General features: G+C 38.9%; 1 protein-coding gene across 3 annotated transcripts in view; it reads right to left on the reverse strand.

Annotated features, from left to right (window-relative positions):
* LOC101014738 (patched domain-containing protein 4) overlaps positions 1-17,761 on the reverse strand; it is a 215,974-nt gene extending 198,213 nt beyond the window's left edge. The window contains exons 1-2 of one of the 3 annotated variants that reach the window (XM_009205333.4): positions 17,615-17,761; positions 16,707-17,292 (exon numbers count right to left, since the gene is read on the reverse strand). In XM_009205333.4, the coding sequence (XP_009203597.1) occupies positions 16,707-17,292; positions 17,615-17,619 (591 nt within the window). In that variant the 5' untranslated portion in view covers positions 17,620-17,761. Of the gene's footprint in view, positions 1-16,706; positions 17,307-17,614 lie in introns of those variants that run through there. The other 2 variants (XM_003897704.5, XM_003897705.5) reach the window with 2 other exon arrangements.
* Between the last annotated feature and the right edge of the window lie 546 nt (positions 17,762-18,307).

The following is an 18,307-nucleotide window of genomic DNA, read 5'->3' on the forward strand; positions in this document are numbered from 1 at the left end:
TAATTTTACTATCTTAGCTATGGATGCTTCAGGATTGATAAAAGAAGTCATATACTCCTTTATAAGAATAATAATATATATATTCTTCACTTTTGCTTGTTAAATAGTCCCACAGTTACCTTAACAGTTCTTACACACTAGGGAAAAAAGACCAAAGGGAAGATAATTTTTGGGGTCATGGAAAGTTCCACTATCCAACAATCTTCTGGCCAGGTCCTGTGGATGATTAATAACCCTCAGGTTTTTTCATCTTGATATTTCTTGGTCCATACCCATAAAATTTTCCTGCTTTGTATTCATTTTTAAGTCTATAGCATTATTGGGATTTTATGCTGACTTCATAACCTTCAGAGTAACTGATCATAGCAAAATAGTTCCCTGCTTGCAGACAGCAGCTCTCCATTGACCTCAATTTTAATGAATAAATTTTGAAAAAGAAAACATTTATTACCAATTGAAATAAGCAGCTCTGAAAGATTTTCACCAACCGGTAAAGCCCATTTTTAAAAAATTATAGAGCTCTTGAGGAGGTTGAATCTGATGTAACAACAATTCTGAATTATTTAGAACTCTAGATCATTTTGGACTAACTTTTAAGATTCAAGTTACCCGACTGTGTTGCTAACTTCCTATTTACCTGCCTTCTTTCCTGACTAGATTGTACGTTTCTGAAAAGGAAAGCCTGTGACTTATCTCTATAACCCCAGTGCCAGGCACAGTGTCTGAAACAATGTAAGCATAGAATACATCTCTACTGAGAAAAGTATTCATTGAAATAAGACAAATACAGGGAGGAGAAAGTTGAGAAGACACCTGGATATCTTTATAAATAACACATCATACGTGTTTAACACTTAGGAGATGCATCAATTTCTTGAACTTAAAAGTCTAATGTTTCAGGAGCTAAAAACAAAAAGGGTGGGAGGTTGATAATGAGATCTATGTGTGAGAGTTTTTTTGTCAGAGAGGTGAAAGCTAAGAAAATATAATTATCATTTCCAAGGTCACAGGTAAAGGACAGTTCAAGAAAAAAAAAAAAGCAATGACTTAGGTTCTTCTTCTTTGCTAGAAGAATAACAAATAGCAATCACTTGTTTGAAATAGATATGAGAACAAAATTTCTTCTGGAAAGACATTAAATAGTGAGTAAGTCATCCTTAGTAAGGAAATTTAGATACAACAGAGCTTCCTGAAGTGCGTAGATGAGATAACCCTCCACAATTTTTGGAGATGCATCTTGTGAAACTCTATGCACAAAATATGATGCTTAAGTTAAAATCTTTAGAGATGTGTTAGAGCAGTAAATAGAAGAGGAGTTAATTCCCTATTTTATATGGCATTGCAAAATATAAGGCAGATGCGAATTCAACTATGTAAAGTGCTTTTGCCTTTCTGTCAAAGATAGAGATTTAATATAAAGGTGATGAGGGGGTACCAAATGTTTGGCTCTCCTTTTGTAATGTAAAATTTCCAGTTACTAGTGACCAGTGGTGTATACTACATCACTCATATTGACTGAGGAAACATCCTTTCACCTTATGTATTAAGTGATTTATAATTGCCATTTAAAAATAATAAGAGAGGGAGTAAATGATTTGTGAACCCACTGGTCTGCTAATGGAAAAGCTTTCTACTGACCCAAGAAGGGCACTTGGATGATTATGGCTTCTGTGTAGCTGGAACTACTTTAAATATTCATTGCACTTTAATGAACATACTTTTCCTTTAATTAGATATTATGTTAGTACTGTTTGAATATGAGTTGACTTGCCACACTGAACTGGGAAAGCCAGGATCCTTATATGAATGAATTAGAGATCTCACGTTTGCTAGAACTAGTAAATACATCTAGAATAAGGGTATAACATTTTGTTCGCAGGTGAAGAGACAGAAAACACGCAATTCGGCTGAAGAATGTCAAGTAAGTCTTGTTTAAGCTAAGCCTGATTAAAATTCTTTAATATCATGCTTTTAATATTCAAAATGTGATAGTTAAAAAGTCAAAGAGTAATTCACTTTGTCTTTCATTAATTTGACATATGCTTATCTCTTACTATATGCTTATCAAAAGTATAGATTAACAACAGATAATATTAATAAATTAGTTGCAAAGTCACAAACACTGACCATCTCAGTATGTGTAGGAATTTAGTTTATCTTGATGGAAATCAGAGAGCTAATAACAATTTAATAAAAATCATAAGTCTATATTAAGTTTTAGCATTTTACTTCATTAAGCTATGAAAATGTATTACTTTTGACCCTGTCATCAACATAACAAATATTTACCACGAGTCTACATATTTACTTTTTAAAATGAATCTCGTTGCATTAATGTGTTAAATGAGTATGCCTTTGAAAGTGTCTAGGGACATATTTTCCCAATGATAAGCAATCCGGGACATCTTAGAAGCATAACAAATTGATGAAGACACCATATGTCTAGCCAATATTTATAGATTAGGGAAGTACAGGAAAGGGTAAAGTTGTTCCATTTAGCTACAGAGCTCCCTTAGAGGCAACTTACCTGGCAGGAAAATGGTACTGTGGTACCTGGTGTCAGGGCAGATGTTCTCTCCCTTGAGACTCCAAACTTGGCCTGAAGCTGGGTTTCAGGGGAAGCAGCATGGGTCCTATTTTATAGTGTTCCCTTATCCTCTCATCCTGTCTGCAAAAGAGCTAGGTAGGATAGGGGGATCTTTCTTCAGTTTCAGATTCTTCAGTATTTCTCAATTTGGCTATCCACTGGAATCATTCAAGAATTTTGAAAAATGCCAATGCTCGGGTTCCTTCCCCAGATATTTTGATTCCATTGATCTTAAGAGGGGCCCCAGGCATTACATAATTGGAAAGTTCCTGAAGTGTTTCTTCGAAGAATCATTGAACTATACCAAGTGAAAAGGAGTAAAAATTACTTTGTAATAGGATAAGCCACAAGGTATTCTTAGAAGCTTAATCTTGGATGTGGTCCTTAACAAAGCAATTTACAGCATGTTGGCGTTGGCCTATAAATAACTCAGGTCCTCCTAATTTCTATCCAAGGTTTTTCTTGAGACTACTGCTCCGCTGGAACTTGTTGGCCTATATTTATACTTTGCTTTCTTAAGTTTACATGAAAGCGTAAGTTTCATAAGTTTAAACTTATGAGAGCAACATTCTAAATCATATAAGAATTATTTTTCCCTACAGCTTCTATTAGCAAGTCAGAAGGTTTTACTTTCTTCCTTATGTCTATTAAGGATTTTAAATTTCAGTGCCAAAACACTGCCCCAGAAGTATTCTAAAGATAACAATAAATGGTTAAGTAAATTATGTCACAACTACTTGATGACCTTTTGTGCAATCAGTAAAATAATTATAAATATGCTTATGATAAAACAATAAAAATAAATAGGATAAAAAATGCACCCTATGATGACAGCTGTGTATTTTATAGTTAAAGTCTGGAATTTTTTTTTATAGAATTAGTGTGGGGATGGTAAGTGATTTATCACATGGTTTCCTAATCTTCCAGTGATGTTATGATTCTGAGTTTATATTAATAAAAACTAGCTATAATTTGTTTTAAAAACTACCAAGTGCTAAAATTTTTGAAAATCTGTAGGGTGGATACTAACAATACCATTTTTTTGAACCCAGAAAAGCTGAGAGACAAAGATGTTAAGTGTCACATCCAAAGTCATACGCAAGCAAATGGAGATATTTGATTCATAGATTTGTCTGTTTCTTATGTATTACTTCATCATTATTTAAACTTTTTTACAGACAGACTCGATCAATAACTGGCTCCCCTATTAATCCATCAAGAAACAGGATCTACCCAGTAAAAACATTTGTTGTTTTAGTCTAAGTGGGTCAGATTGTCAATGGATGCTTATAAGTTTATGATAAAACAATAAAAATAAATAGGATAAAAAAGACACACACCCTATGATGACAACTGTGTATTTTATAGGTAAAGATTGGAAATAAATTTCCAGTCAATGAATTCACAGGATATTGAACTGAGAGAGAAAGATGGGGAGTGAGAAGTTCTTATCAAGTTAGTTATTAATTACCAAAATATTTTTCAATCAAGACGAAGGTGAGTAAGATAACATCAGTTTATAAACCACTTTTTAAGAGAAATTAACTCTAAAAATATAAATTTGAACATTGCTTTGGAAGAGATATTCTGATAAGATGTGATTAGCTAATAAAATAGTCTAAAGACTCACAACCTAGAAAGAATCCAATTCCCTAAAAACAATCCCCAAGGTGAAAATGATTGAAAGAATGAAATGAAAATAAAAGCCAAGCTGCTAATATCAGTTTTATGTGCTACTCCCTCAGAGAGGTATGCTCTATCTATAAAATGGGGTCATTAAACTAGTTCAAACCCTGAGCTTCCCTCATTCCCCTGAGGCATTCTTTCAGGGTTAGTATCTGTCTCCTGGGGCACTTACTGGCACCCTACTCTCCCTGTCCTCATGCCCTATTATGCAAGCTCTGCCTCACCTACCCAGATCTTTGCCCTGTAGAGATTGTCCCCTACTTTGAATCGTACAGAAAGACTCAGTTCCTGGGAAGGGAGAAATGACAAGCTAGGCTTTTCCCATGAGGGAAGGGTACTATGCAAGATCCACATATGGAATATTAGGATGGTATCCAATGTTTCCCACTCTTAGTGGAAAAGTATGGTAAATGTTGAATTAAATAGATTCAGGCAACCAGAATCAGCACTAAATGAGAATTCCCTTCCTAAACAAATACATTTACATTTAGTTCATTTCATCCGTCATTTACTGAAGGCTTTCTTATATGCAAAACTGTTTTTAAATTATGTGGAGAAGGCTATAAACGTAAATGAGATACAATACCTATCTTCAAAGGCTTTGTAAAAGGCTACTTTCAAAAGCTTCATCATTTTGAAGGAAAATAAGAAGGGCTCTAAATAACACGTATACTTATTAGTGCTGTAGTACAAATGTTAACAGCATGCTTCACTTTTGTTTTTAATGAAATTTTTCATACATAGAAAGGGTAACTATACTGTCTAGGGGGTCAGGTTTTAGCCTGTTAATATTTTCAGTCTGTAACTTTTCACTAATATGTGCCTGTCACTTATTTTCAGTAATCAAATTTTTCTGATGTATAAATAGTTTCTATCTTCTCATAGTTAAATATAAAACAAAAGGCATTTGGATTCAGTGAAATCTTAATTGAGTGTAGTTTCTTGGATATATTAAAACAATAAATGTAACTTGGGTTTCTCAAGGCCAGAGTATACAAAAGAGGTCATATTAAGAGTAACTTAAATTTAACTTGCTGGCATCCCTATTGAATATGATGGGAGCTCTGACCCCTGCAAACCTTCACCTATGCATTTCTAGGGGTCCTTAGAATATAGAATATGCTTCAGCAGTATCCACTAGAACTTTCATGGTCTTCCTCTTTAACCTTCTGGCTGATCGTCACTGCTGTGAGTTAGAACTGCAAGTGCTGGTGACCATGTGACGCCGAAGTCTGTGCTGAAGTCTCCAGATGTGATTCTGCAAACTCTCATGGTGCCATATTTGTCAGATCAAATATAGCACACCCAGTTAAATCTGAATTTCAGATAAGTAAAGAATGCAATATTTATTACATACTTATACCAAAATGTTATTCTTTAAAACAAACTCTGAAATTTAAATTTAACTGGGTGTCCTGTATTTTTACTTGCTATATTTGGCAACCCATCAGGTGCCCAAGCCATGTTATGCTCTCTGCAACCTTTCCTTAGCTGAAGCCACATGGATGCTGTGTACAGGTGGGTAGAAAGTCTCTCCCTCCCTCTTCTGGTGGTCTTTTTTTTTTTTTTTTTTTTTCTGAGCCCAAAGCTGTTGCTCATGCCTCATGTATCTCAGGACCATTCATGAAAATGGCTTTCAATATCTTTCTGTAGGCAGGGCTTGGACAAATCATAGGATATCAGACTGACTGGAATGGGCTTTGATTTGATTCCTTTACAGCTTCCTTCAAGGACTTGCCCTGCAGACCTTCTTGCTGGTTATATCCTCCCAGGCAAATTAATTTATGCAGAGAAAACTAAATGTCCTATTAGTTCATTAGGCACATACACTTATACTTTAGTAGAGACTCACTGTATATTTATAACACAAGTTAGATGGAGACTAAGGGAACTACCTACCTCAAGTACATGAAAATGCTTTCTACTTCTGGAAGTACTTAGAGAAGCTCCATGGAAAAAGTGGCTTTAAGGCCTCAGCTTTTAAGATACATGTATGATTTTGACTGTGCAACAAATTCCAAGCAAAAGGAACAGTATGAATAATGATAAGAAACTAGGAAAGTTCAGGATGTGATTGTTTTTGTTTGTTGCAGCATTTGATGTAACGATAACTGAAACTACAAGGGAATTTGGAGGCTGAGCTAAGGGAAGTTCTCAGTGGTCAGGAGTTTGTAGTTTTTCTTCCCGAAATGGGACGTGCTTGTAAGAGTTGGTTAAGGAAGAGAATAATCAAGAGATTCATATGATCTTGTAAATAGACTAGGTTTAAGCATGATAAATTATAGTGAGAAAGATTAGATTGTCACTTAAATAAAATAGACAAATGACAATAAAGGCCTCAGGTAGAGACAGTCAAGAATGAAAATGAAAATACGTTTGAAAAAGAGACTTTGGTTCTGAGCATTGGTAATCTGTTTTAAAAGTCACAGTGCCTGGGTCATCCCAAGGTTAATTAAATCTGAATTTCTCTAGATGGGATCCATGAAATCAGTATTTTTAAAGCTCCACTAATGATTTCTACACTCAGCCAAGACTGAGCACACTTTAACTGGAATCAGAGTCACCTGTAGCACTTGGTGTGTGCTACCCCCAGTGTTCCAGCAGATCTCGAATTAGGTCTGAGAATCTGCAATTCTAACAAGTTCCCAGGTGATGTCAATGCTGCTGGTCCAAGGACTACACTTTGAGAACTACTGCTGTAGAATGATTATTAGATATTACTGTTTATATGTTTTGACTGAGTGGGGAAAACTTAATCATAGATGACTGAGACACTGAGTCTGAGTTAATGGCAACATAGAGATGCCACTGAAAGAGTTACAGACATGGAAGCAAATAGCAGATGCTTGGCTTGAATGAGAATATTAAGAGAATGGATTCTGAGAAAAAATATTTTATTAAAAAATATGCCTATGGGAATAGAAAAGAAAGTGAGCCAGTAAATGGTAGAGAACCATCAGAGGAATAGAAGAACCATAACATCACAAAACCAAGAGGGAAGAGAGTGGTCAAGTCTAGCTCTATTGAGAATATCATAAAAATTCAACCTTGAAAATACTTTCGGACCCAGTGCACACTGAGATAAGGGTCGAAGAGATCTTCCTTTGCTACTTTTTACTGTCCTTAGCAAGGAGAGGTCACATTCCGAATGATGACCTGCAGGCAGCTCCAGTTCTTCAGTGCAAAAGGCAGAAGGGTCTATGTTCATCTTATTACACTTACTAAGGAATTAATGAGGACTACCAAAAATAGGAAAGATTTTCAGCCTTGAGGGTTGAAACAAAAATGATTTTTAAATCTAATCATGAATTCAAAAGAAGGTAATTCCATGTCTTCCCGATAAGGGCAGAAGGTCAATGCTCAATAACTTAACGCACTAGTATTTGTTAAGAATGTATAATGAACCAGGTGCTGTTCTAAGCACCTTATAATCTTCCTACTCAGAGTGTGGATCATGTACCAGCGCCATCAGTGTCACTCGGGAGCTTGCTTGAAATGCAGACTCTCACCCCACTCCAGACCTACTGAAGAAGAATCTGCATTTTTAATAAGATTCTTAGATGATTATTAGAGTATGAGAAGCACTGCCTAAGGTATTATGAGTTGATTTAATACATTCAGTACTGTGAGGTAAGGGCTACTATGAGGGAAGTGTTACAAAGAAGTTAAAAAATGGGCAGGGTGCAGTGGCTCATGCCTGTAATCCCAGCACTTTGGGAGGCCGAAGTGGGCAGATCACAAAGTCAAGAGATAGAGGCCATCCTGGGCAACATGCTGAAACCCCATCTCTACTAAAAATGCAAAAATTAGCTGGGCTTGGTGGTGGGTGCCTGTAGTCTCAGCTACTTGGGAGGCTGAGGCAGGAGAATCGCTTGAACCCGGGAGGCAGAGGTTTCAGTGAGCCGAGATTGCGCCACTGGACTCCAGCCTGGGCGACAGAGTGAGACTGTCTCAAACAAACAAATAAACAAACAATCAAAAAGTATCTGAAGTCATAGAGTTAATGGGGGTAGAGCTGAGATGTAACACAATCTGGATGCACAAATCCTGACCTAAATGATGCTACCTATGCTGATTCTCAAGAAGTTCATTACATGACCCTCAGCACTCACCACCATCACTCTTTAACCTATATCCACAGTGTCTTTCCTTCAGTGCTTCTAGGGCACCGTGTCCTCTCCATCATATTCTTTCCTGTCTCTACCCTTAACTCACCCCTGTGTGTTAACTCCCTCTCACCTATCAGATCTCCGCTCACAGTCACTTTCTCAAGAAAACTGGTTTTTTACCCCCAAACTTGGTATTCTATTCTCACAGCATCGTGTATTTTTCATCCATGATAATTTGTAATTATGAATTTATCTGTGTGATTCTGTGTGTGTATGTTTTCTTTAACAAGACTCAAGCCCCCAGAGGGCAAGGACCGCATCTGTTTTGTTTCTCACTGAATCTCTAGTGGCCAACACATTGCCTGAGACTTAGCGGACTCAATAGTTACCTAAATGAATGTGTATGTGAATGGCTTTTGAATCTTACCCACACGATGTCTGTCTTGCCCACATTAGTAAGACCTGCACTGACAATCAGAACTGAACATTCTCACTCTCCATGTCATTAAAAGACCTACTGAGGTAAGAGAATGTAGCTCAAATTTAAAGGGAAGAGTAAACTTTGAGGGTGAACCCTCAACATCCAATCAAACCTCCATCTGTCACGAACACCTGATCTTTCAGAACCTTCTGAAGCTATGAGAGCCCTTTACATACCTTTTTGGCTTTCTAGAACCCAGAACTTATGCTCTATCTTCAGTCTTTTTGTTTTGTTTTGAGACAGGGTTTCCTTCTTTTGCCCAGGCTGTACAGTGAGGCAATCTTGGCTCACTGCAACCTCAGCCTGCCAGGCTGAAGGCATCCTCCTACCTCTGTCTCTCAAGTAGCTGTGACCACAGGTGTGTACCTCCACACCTGGCTAATTTCTGTATTTTTTCCATAGAGATGGGATTTTGCCATGCTGCCCAGGCTGGTCTTGAACTCCTGGACTCAAACGATCTGCCCACCTCAGCCTCCCAAGGTGTTGGGATTGCAGGCATGAGCCACCGTGCCTGACCTGCCTTCAGCCTTTGAAACGGCAAAGTTAGAAGATCCCAGGTGAGTCCTCTGCATGTTGGGAGGGGAGCTCCAGAAGATAAACATTGACTGTTCCAACACAAATCCTGTAACTAAACACAACCCATTCATTTTTGAATGCTGTTCATCAGGCACCTTTCAGAGGCCCTGAATTCATCTCAATGACAGAAAATGAGCCTTGATTTCAGTGAGAGGCTCTTCCATAATAATCCTGTCTGAAAAAAGCATAAATTACAATGCCATTTTAAAGGTACATTCTTCTGTAATTTTGTGTTTCATTTTCCTCCAAATACTTTTACTCCCATGTATAGTGCCTATATATTGTGTTCTCACATAATATTAACATAATTGGAGTAACTAGGGTTTAATGCTGCCACTACTGTGAAATAATAGCAAAGGGACTTGAGAAAAATGCTGTTGATTTTTTTTTTCTTAAAGAGATGGTTAGATTTAATTTCAACCGTTTTAGAAAATATCGAACGACTGTAATCAGCTTAAAGCTTAACCAGGTGACAGGCTCAACTGTAGGTGATAGGGATGAGGGTTTTTCAATGTAGAACAGCCTCTTGATAATTCTCCAGATATCTCTTTGGTGTTTCCAAGATAACACCATGATAAATGATATGTTGAGAGGCTCAATTACCATATTTTCTTATGGTATATTCAGTCTCAACAGTATATGAGTCTTCCAAATCACATCATGAATTAGGAGTGCTAAGGTCAACCTTGAGTTTTAGATCTGAGAATCTCTAACCCAAAGGGGCATATTAATCACCCGGGGAGCTTGTTGAAATGTAGATTCTGATAAGTAGGTCTTTTGTAAGACCTGGGGAGTTTTAATTTCAAAGAAGTTCCCAGTTGGTGCTCATGCTGCTGGTCTATACAAAACACTTTGGTCTTAGAAAACAAACTGAAATTAATTTTGTGGCTTACAATGCAATTTGGCATGCTTTTAAGTCAGAACCATTGCCTAAATATTTCCGCATGCCAGAGCTGTTATAAATGTACCCTTGTCCACCAGCACACTGGCAGAAACACTCTAGAGAAATGAGTCATTCCATGATTCCACCCTGGGGAGGAGACTTGAGTGATTTGTTTAGCTAAGTTAGGGAAGAAATAGATCTGCTGTCCAATCAAATGTGTCTTGGGCAAATCTAGGCGGTTGGAAATTTCAGATTTATTCTTTAAAAATATTTATATTGAGCATATGTCTGGATGTATCTGAAACAGGTCTGGGCAAAAGTTGGTCAATTCTAGAACAGATTTAAAAGCAATGTGGTCAAATCACGGTGTAATCGCTAATGGGTTAAAATGCAAAATATTGTCCATACACAATATATTTTGAAAAATGAAACATAAATATTGCTTCAATTACAATATAGAATTATTTAAAGTAGAAAAAATTAAGAAAATAAAAATGGTTAGGGTGCATTATTGCTTATGGTGTCAGGACAGGGAAATAAGTATGGTATTTTTGGCGGGGTGGGGATAATCTTGGTCTCCTTATACACCTCCATCATGATGTGTATGTCTCTTTGATTTCTACTCTCCACCGACACCCCAAGTCCTTAGTGGTCCTGAACCACTAAAGGAAATTATCATCAGATAAGCTGAAGATAAGGAAATGGGAAGAAGAATGGAGATAATCCTTTTCTGTCCCGTTTTTTTTTTTAAACCCTCTCTTAATCCTTGACTTAGGAAAATAAAAGGAAGCTTAAAAAAGTACTTATGAAACATTTAAAACCAGATTTAAATCTGGTTTTAAGGCCTTGATGAAACCAAGGAGGAGAAGCTAGACCACAGTGCCAAGCACTTCTTTAGCCCACTTTGGGTGTTCAGAGAAATTTAATAAAATAACTTATCCCAATAGGATGGCCAGGAAAAATATGTACAATAATTCATTTGGGTGCTATGAAAAAAGTCTTTCAGTAGCATCATTCAACTGGAAGCAAGCACATCTACTTAACTCCAGAAGAAAAACATACTAGAATATACCCCCAAATCCACTATAATGATAATTATCTACTCTATGGTAGAATGGTACCTAAGAATCATAGAATTTGATTGGCTGACAAGAATCCTGACAATCCCTGGCCTAACTCTATCACTTCACAGAGAAAGAAGCTGACACCTACGTCAGTGATGAGACTTGCCAAATGTCACACAATTGATCCTTAAAGAACTGAGGTTAGAACGCAGAGTTCTAACCAGTACAGAAACCTGGGTCTCATAGAACCCAGGTCTCCTGAATATTTCTTAATGTAGAGCATATTGTGCTAACCCATCAATTTTACTTTTTCAGGCCATTTGAAGCCAGGAGTACTCAAGCTTCTTTGGCACATAAGCCACTGGCTCAAAACTTTGGGCTAGGTTACAGGAATCTACTTTTAGCTGATTTTTACCTTACCTTGGTTTGTTCTGACTTGATAGGAAATGATATTAAAGGTGAAATCATGTGCCAGTGAAGAATTTGCCAAACTCTCCACAGTAAGGGGACAGTAAGAATTTGCCCAAACTGGAAGCTTCACTCTGTCACCTTCCTATGAGCCAGTCACTCTGAGCAAGTAAGGGAGATAGTGTGAAACATTAGTAGTGGTATTTTATCATGGATTTCAGATGACAGGAGTTAGAGCCCTACTTCTTTCTTAGTATAAAGGGTTGTCATTACAGAGAATGATGGAGGATGTTGTGGGATCTAATATAGTATTGTGGTTAAGAATATGAGCTTCAGTACCAGACAGACCTAGATTTAAATCCAAGCTCTAGCAAGTACTAGCCTGGGGACTTTAAGGAAGTCACTTAACCTCCTGGTCTTCAGTTTTCTTTCTTATAAAATGGGAATAGAAATAATCCCCCTGACTTAAAAACTTTTAAAAATTAAACAGCATGTGTGTTTAAAACACCTAGCACCATGTAGGATACAAACTGAAGATTCAGTAAGGTAGTGATGTTTTACTCAGTCAGAAAGGTAAGCTTAAATCAAAATATCAGAGAAGATCCTGACATGTATAACTTATATGGTTTTAGAATTAGAGAAAGAAGTCCATAGCATAACTTTGCTTGAAAATTTCCCTAAGTATTGCTGGTTCTCACTTTTCATGTTGGCTTAAGTTACTGTTCCATTGATATTGGAGCTAAATAATTAATGGCAACATCTTCCAAACCTGGAGCATGCACCCGAAATGTACCCAAAGAAACATTGTCTTCTGTTAAGGAGCAGGAAAGTCTATCTTTGCTCTTATTTCAAATGTGGTACATTGAAGTACATACTGACTTAACTTTAACATCTGTTCAGAGGTGTGGTTATTAATGGAATATAATGGGAATGGCAGGATTCAGGGAAATAGATTTGCTTTATTTCTCTCTCACTGTTGGCCAGGATGTTGGGATCTAGACTTGGAATCAAACCCATATCCAAAGACATTTGTCTGCTTAAATATTTACTTATGTCTTTACTGCAGCTAAAATAAATAACTGGGGACATATGAGATTTGTTGCTTTCATGAAACTAGCCAGGTGGAAAAGTGAGGTTATGATGGCCTACCTAAAAACAGGGAAATATTACCTGTAAGCACCCGACCTCCTTGAACACTAATGAAAACATTTCTTAGAGTCCAGAATGGTCTTTGCTTAAAAATTCTGAATGCCTATCTCACTTAAATCAAGAGGTAGACTTCAACAATATAATAAGTATTTTACTTAAAAATTCAGTCTGCCCATTTCCATTACCGTATACAATAGTATGATGTGTATATTTTAATAGGTGAAAAAAAAAAACCCCTAAATATTTGGGTCAAAAGCACTTTAAAGACAGTTGGAGAATGCAAAGAATACCTTTAAAATAAAAGCAAGCCACAAAAGTATAAAAAGTGATGATAATTTTGTGATATAGCAGTATAAGTGTACAAATTAATCAATAAATTAATCAATGACTATTTGTCATGAATACTATCTACATAGAACTAGATTAGGTTGGGGTTGGGAAAGTGAATAGTACAGAAACGATGTATGATATGATTCGTGTGCCTAGTGAGGAATATAAAAGAAAGATTATAATGAAGGGAATAATTGCAGAGGTCATGTCATATAGATGTAGGGATTTTAGATTTTGGCATCTTTTCTACACAGCTTTTGAAATTGTGTATATGTACCATTTCTTCTGTGGTATTCTAAGTCAATGGCTGCTTTTTTCATACCAGCTTTATCTAAGCCTCTGTTTGGAATTCCACAGAAGGCACCTTTCTGTGCCCTGCTTGTCTGGATCACCTTGTCAACATAATCATGTTTATCAGAAGTTCTAAACCTCTCTGTGTCCAGGACTCTCTGGATGTCTTCATAATATTTGGAAGATGACCTTCTGTTGTCATAACAAAGGTTTCTGACCACTTCTGTCAGTCAATCAGTGTTTACACATCTTCAGCCTGTCCCTAAGCACTGACCTGCTTCTTTAATGTCAAGTAATTGCCAATTCATAGTCATGTTATGCAGCCACCACTATTTATTCTGCAATTTCCTAATTTTCTGCCTACCAATAGCATTTTCTGGTACTACAATTTTTCATATTGGTTAGAGTTAGGAAGAGTGGTGACCCAGTAGAACAGCAGAAAGCAAAATGAATTTGAAGGCTAAAAAATATACATATAAAAATTTTCCTCAAATCTTGTACACCAGGAGTTCTCACACTTTAGTATGTATCAGCATCATAGAAGCATATTTTGAGAGCCCTTGAAACACAGGAACCAAAATCATTTTTAAATAACATGTGACAAAAGGTCATGTCATTTTGCTCTCTGCCAGGGAGTCCTGATCCTGGGAGCCCCTGGAGAGCCTTTGACAAGATTCTAGGCATCCATGGTACTCTTAATATTATATTTTAAATATTACATTTTGTATTGTGTGAGATTGTGTCTGAACACTTGAGAGGGCCCATTGCTCTCAGAAGACCTCAAAAGCCCAATTTACCCAAGCATAGTTGAAAGACTCCCACTGATGCCATGCAGAGAGAGTTAAGACAAGACATTTGAGGAAACATTGATAGATACTAGAATATTGCAGAATAAGAACTTTAGCTAATGTGTAATACTTCTGTTCTTTTTATGCTATTATGATATTAACATTTGTAATTAATGATTCCCTTCTTTTGTGATTACCCTCTGACTCCTACTAAGATATATATTAACCACCAAATAGCATAAAGTTTCCATGGAGCACCTGTTATAGGCCTAGCATGGTGTTAGATCAATGGTGCACTCAAAGATTGCAGAGTTCCTGCTTGCAGGTTACTCTGGGTGAGGACACTGACATCTACTGTTTTTTTTTTTTTTTTTTTTTTTTTTTTTTTTTTTTTTGAGACAGGGTCTCCCTCTGTCACCCAGACTGCTACTGTTAAGACTCACAAGAGTGAGAACTTCGCTTTTCTTGCCCCAAACTCTGTCTCACGTGCTTAGAAGAGCATTTAGTAAATCATAAGAGCATAACCAATGATTATTAAATGAGTAAATTGAATACCTCAGGGACTTTATACTGTAAATAGCATAATGATATTACCAGATAAACAACATTTCCTCAGTGGCTGATTGAACAAAAATTTTACACCTGGAGGATACTGCTGAATACAAGCACTAGAGCACCCAACCAATAATGCATACTAATGAACTGCAAAGTTGACTCCATAGGAAAAGCAAACTGAAGCCTAAATATGACAAAGTTTCAAATCTTTCTTTACTCCAGGTGTTTGGTATAGGAAAGAACTCAATTAAAAGAGTATAGGTTAGGAAGATTACCTCTCCACCACATCCTTTTCTTTAGCAAGCAATAATGTTGATGGCAAAGGATTCGGGAAATGAAAAGCATGCTGCCTAACCACACATCCATCATGCTCCCATCAGTAAGTTTGAAGCAGGCAAACCCTAACCTAGATTTAAAGCTGGCAAATCATCTGTTTCGTTTCACTAAACATCAAGGGGTTGCTCAGCTTTGTAAAGCTGAAACCCTTGTCAGCCTCTGGATCCATTTAAATGAGGACACCATGTTAATTAAAAAAAAAAAAAAAAAAAAAAAAAAAAAAAAGCAGGTTATAAGGTTTCCTGAGGAATTTCTAGTTTCTAAGTGCATTAAATTCTACATCAATTTAGGAAAAAGATGTTTTTCTCTCAAAACTCCTGAAAAAGTTATTTTTATTATGTATAGATGCTGACTATATCAAATTAGTGATTATTAGGCCATTCATTTATTGAAACTGGGGTCCCTTTTATTCCACTATCCCCACAGATGCACACACATATCCTCACATACATTAAAAAAAATTATTCTTCTTGGGAAACACCTGTCTTAGGAGTTCTTGGCTGTGCAGCTTCTGGGCATGCACAGGGTCAAGCAGACAAATGGTGCAGTGACTCTTTTGGAAGTCACATTTGTCCCTGAAACTTCAGTCACCTGGAGACTGCATGCCTCATTGCCTGCAGCAGCTCAATCTTGACAGTGTAGAATTAGTTTAGAAATCTCATTTGAGTGACAAAATTTAAATTGAGAATCTAAACAGCACAATATATTTAATGCTGACATGACCGTTCTTTGTAAATTTTGCTGACTGTGATTTTTTTCTTTCCTTTTGTTATTAAACCGTTGTAATAATCTTGCTCTCATTTGGAATTTTTTATGGGAAAGGAAGATCACTGGACTCAGTTAACTAGTGCATCAGTTAGGTGCATATTCCTATTTTTACACACAGAAAATTCCTGCTTCGTTTGCTATGCAAACACACTACACATCATTCCTGGAATCCCTACTACATTCATAACTCACTGCTTTCAGACACACGATCACACGGCACCAAAACACAAACTCCCCACACGTTAACAATCAAGCCAGGCTGAAGATGTAAATAGGTGGATATGACACCAGGTGGATGTGTAATCAGTAATAAGAAATACATTGAGCCCCATAATGAAAAGAAATCCCACAAATTGTTCAGGATTCCCCCTCCCCCTTCCATTCACTGATTTATTAACCCTGAACAAAGATGTAATTGCAGGGTCTCAGAAACAACTTTTTTTTTTTTTTTAATTTTTCTTTTTTTTTTTTTCTTTTTTGGCATTTGTTTTGTTTGGCCTTGAATTTCTTAATATCTAGTCATACCATTCATTGCCTGTTTTCTTCACTCAGTTGCCCATCTTTCCCCCCCAGAAATGAAAGAAGCATTAGCTTCTGAGTCTTAAGGATGAGACCTCTGCATTTTCTTTGCTTGTTTAGGGCAAGAAATGAAGTGCTGCCTCTTTAATTGGCAGAAGCATGCAGAAAGAGCATACCTTTAATTTAGTGTTGGGATACCTCACTTGCACCCTGGCTGTTGTCTTATTGGAGACGGCAGCCTGCCTGAGATCCTCTAGCACTGAAATAATATCATCCAGCACGCATTTCTTATCCTGATTTCTCAACACACACAGATGGGAAAAAGTATAATTATAGCCCTTGTGGTTCACCTTCATTTCCAGCACGGCTCGGTGGGTCTGCAGGATCCCCTCAGCCTGGAGCAAAATATTGTCCCCGGGTGGGGAGAGGAGGATCACCCTGCCATACCTCCCAGGGGTGTGTAAGTCCGAATAGAGCTGGCTTTTGGACTGGTCCAGGGGGAAAAGGCTGCTGGCCAGGCTGCGCTCGATCTTGGCCAGGCTGTGGCTGGGAGCGACCAGGCGCTCCAGGTCGCCCTCGGGCTGGAAGCGGTTGAGCGCGCTGAGGCCGAAGGTGATGGTCAGGACTGCGGGCACGGTGAGGAAAAAGACCGGGTGCCGGCTCACGCACAAACCCAGCCTGTGGCAGAACGACTGGAGCCCTCTGCGAAGCACCTGCCGCAGCATCCTCCACCAGATCCAGCTCGCAGGCGCTCCCGGCCGTCTTAAAAAGCACATGTGACATGTGTAAGCGCCGGGCTACCCCGCTCTCCCCCATCCCACCCCCTGGGGCCAGTCCCCCCTCCCCTCCGCCGCCGCCTCCCCACCCACTTCGCGCTCACCCCACAACCACTCAGCCTGGTCTTTCCCCGGCCCCACCTCCATGCGCTCCTACTACTCTTTCAAACACTGCAGCAAGTTGCAGCAAGGCGGGCAAATATCGACAGCGCGCGTGGGGGCGGGCGGCGGGCGCTGCGGGGGCGCCGCCGGGCCCACCCCCTCCCCGGCCTCCCCGCGCCCTCGCCGCCTCCCGCGCTGGCTCTCACCGCATGAGCAGCGTTCCCTGGGTCTAGCCCTTCATCTCGGTGCTGCAGTCCCCTGGCTTCCCTCGCTGGAGGTGGTTCCGTGTGGAGCGTCCCACAGATGTGGATTTCCTCTCTCTCCTGGTGGGGTTCGGTGCCTAACTGGAACCATGTGCCTCGGTGTTGTAAGAAGCAGACATGTGCCCCATAAGGGGGGGCCTGGGGGGGGGGAGGGGGGGGGAGGGGGGGGGGCGGGTGGGGGGGGGGGGGGGGGCAGATAAGCTTTTTTCTTTTTTTAAGATGCTGACAGTTATTTTTAGAGTTTTGTGTTGCCTCTCCTCTCCCCGCTGGAGTGAATGGAAGAGGAAATAAATGGTGAAGGTGCTGCTGGCCCATTGGAGCAGGGGCAATTAGAGCCCAAGGAGTGGGGCGTGGAGGGAGAGAGCTCCAGGGCTCCAGGAGGCAACCTTCTCGCCCCTCCAGTTTCCCTGTGCCCTCGAATTCCGCTTTTCAGCGAGGAAAAGGAGCAGAGAGGATGATGCTGCATTTTTAACACACCACGCAGCATGCAAGGGATTTCCTCGCAACACCTTCCTCGCTGTGATTCCACAGACCAGTCCGCTGCAGCTGAGGGCTGCGGAGACCCCATCTATCCCTGGTGCGTTGGGACTGTCTGGATCGCTTCCTTCCTCTGTTGGCTGGAGAGGAGGCATTTGC

This window comes from Papio anubis, chromosome 6, assembly GCF_008728515.1.
Source record: "Papio anubis isolate 15944 chromosome 6, Panubis1.0, whole genome shotgun sequence".
Classification (NCBI taxonomy): domain Eukaryota; kingdom Metazoa; phylum Chordata; class Mammalia; order Primates; family Cercopithecidae; genus Papio; species Papio anubis.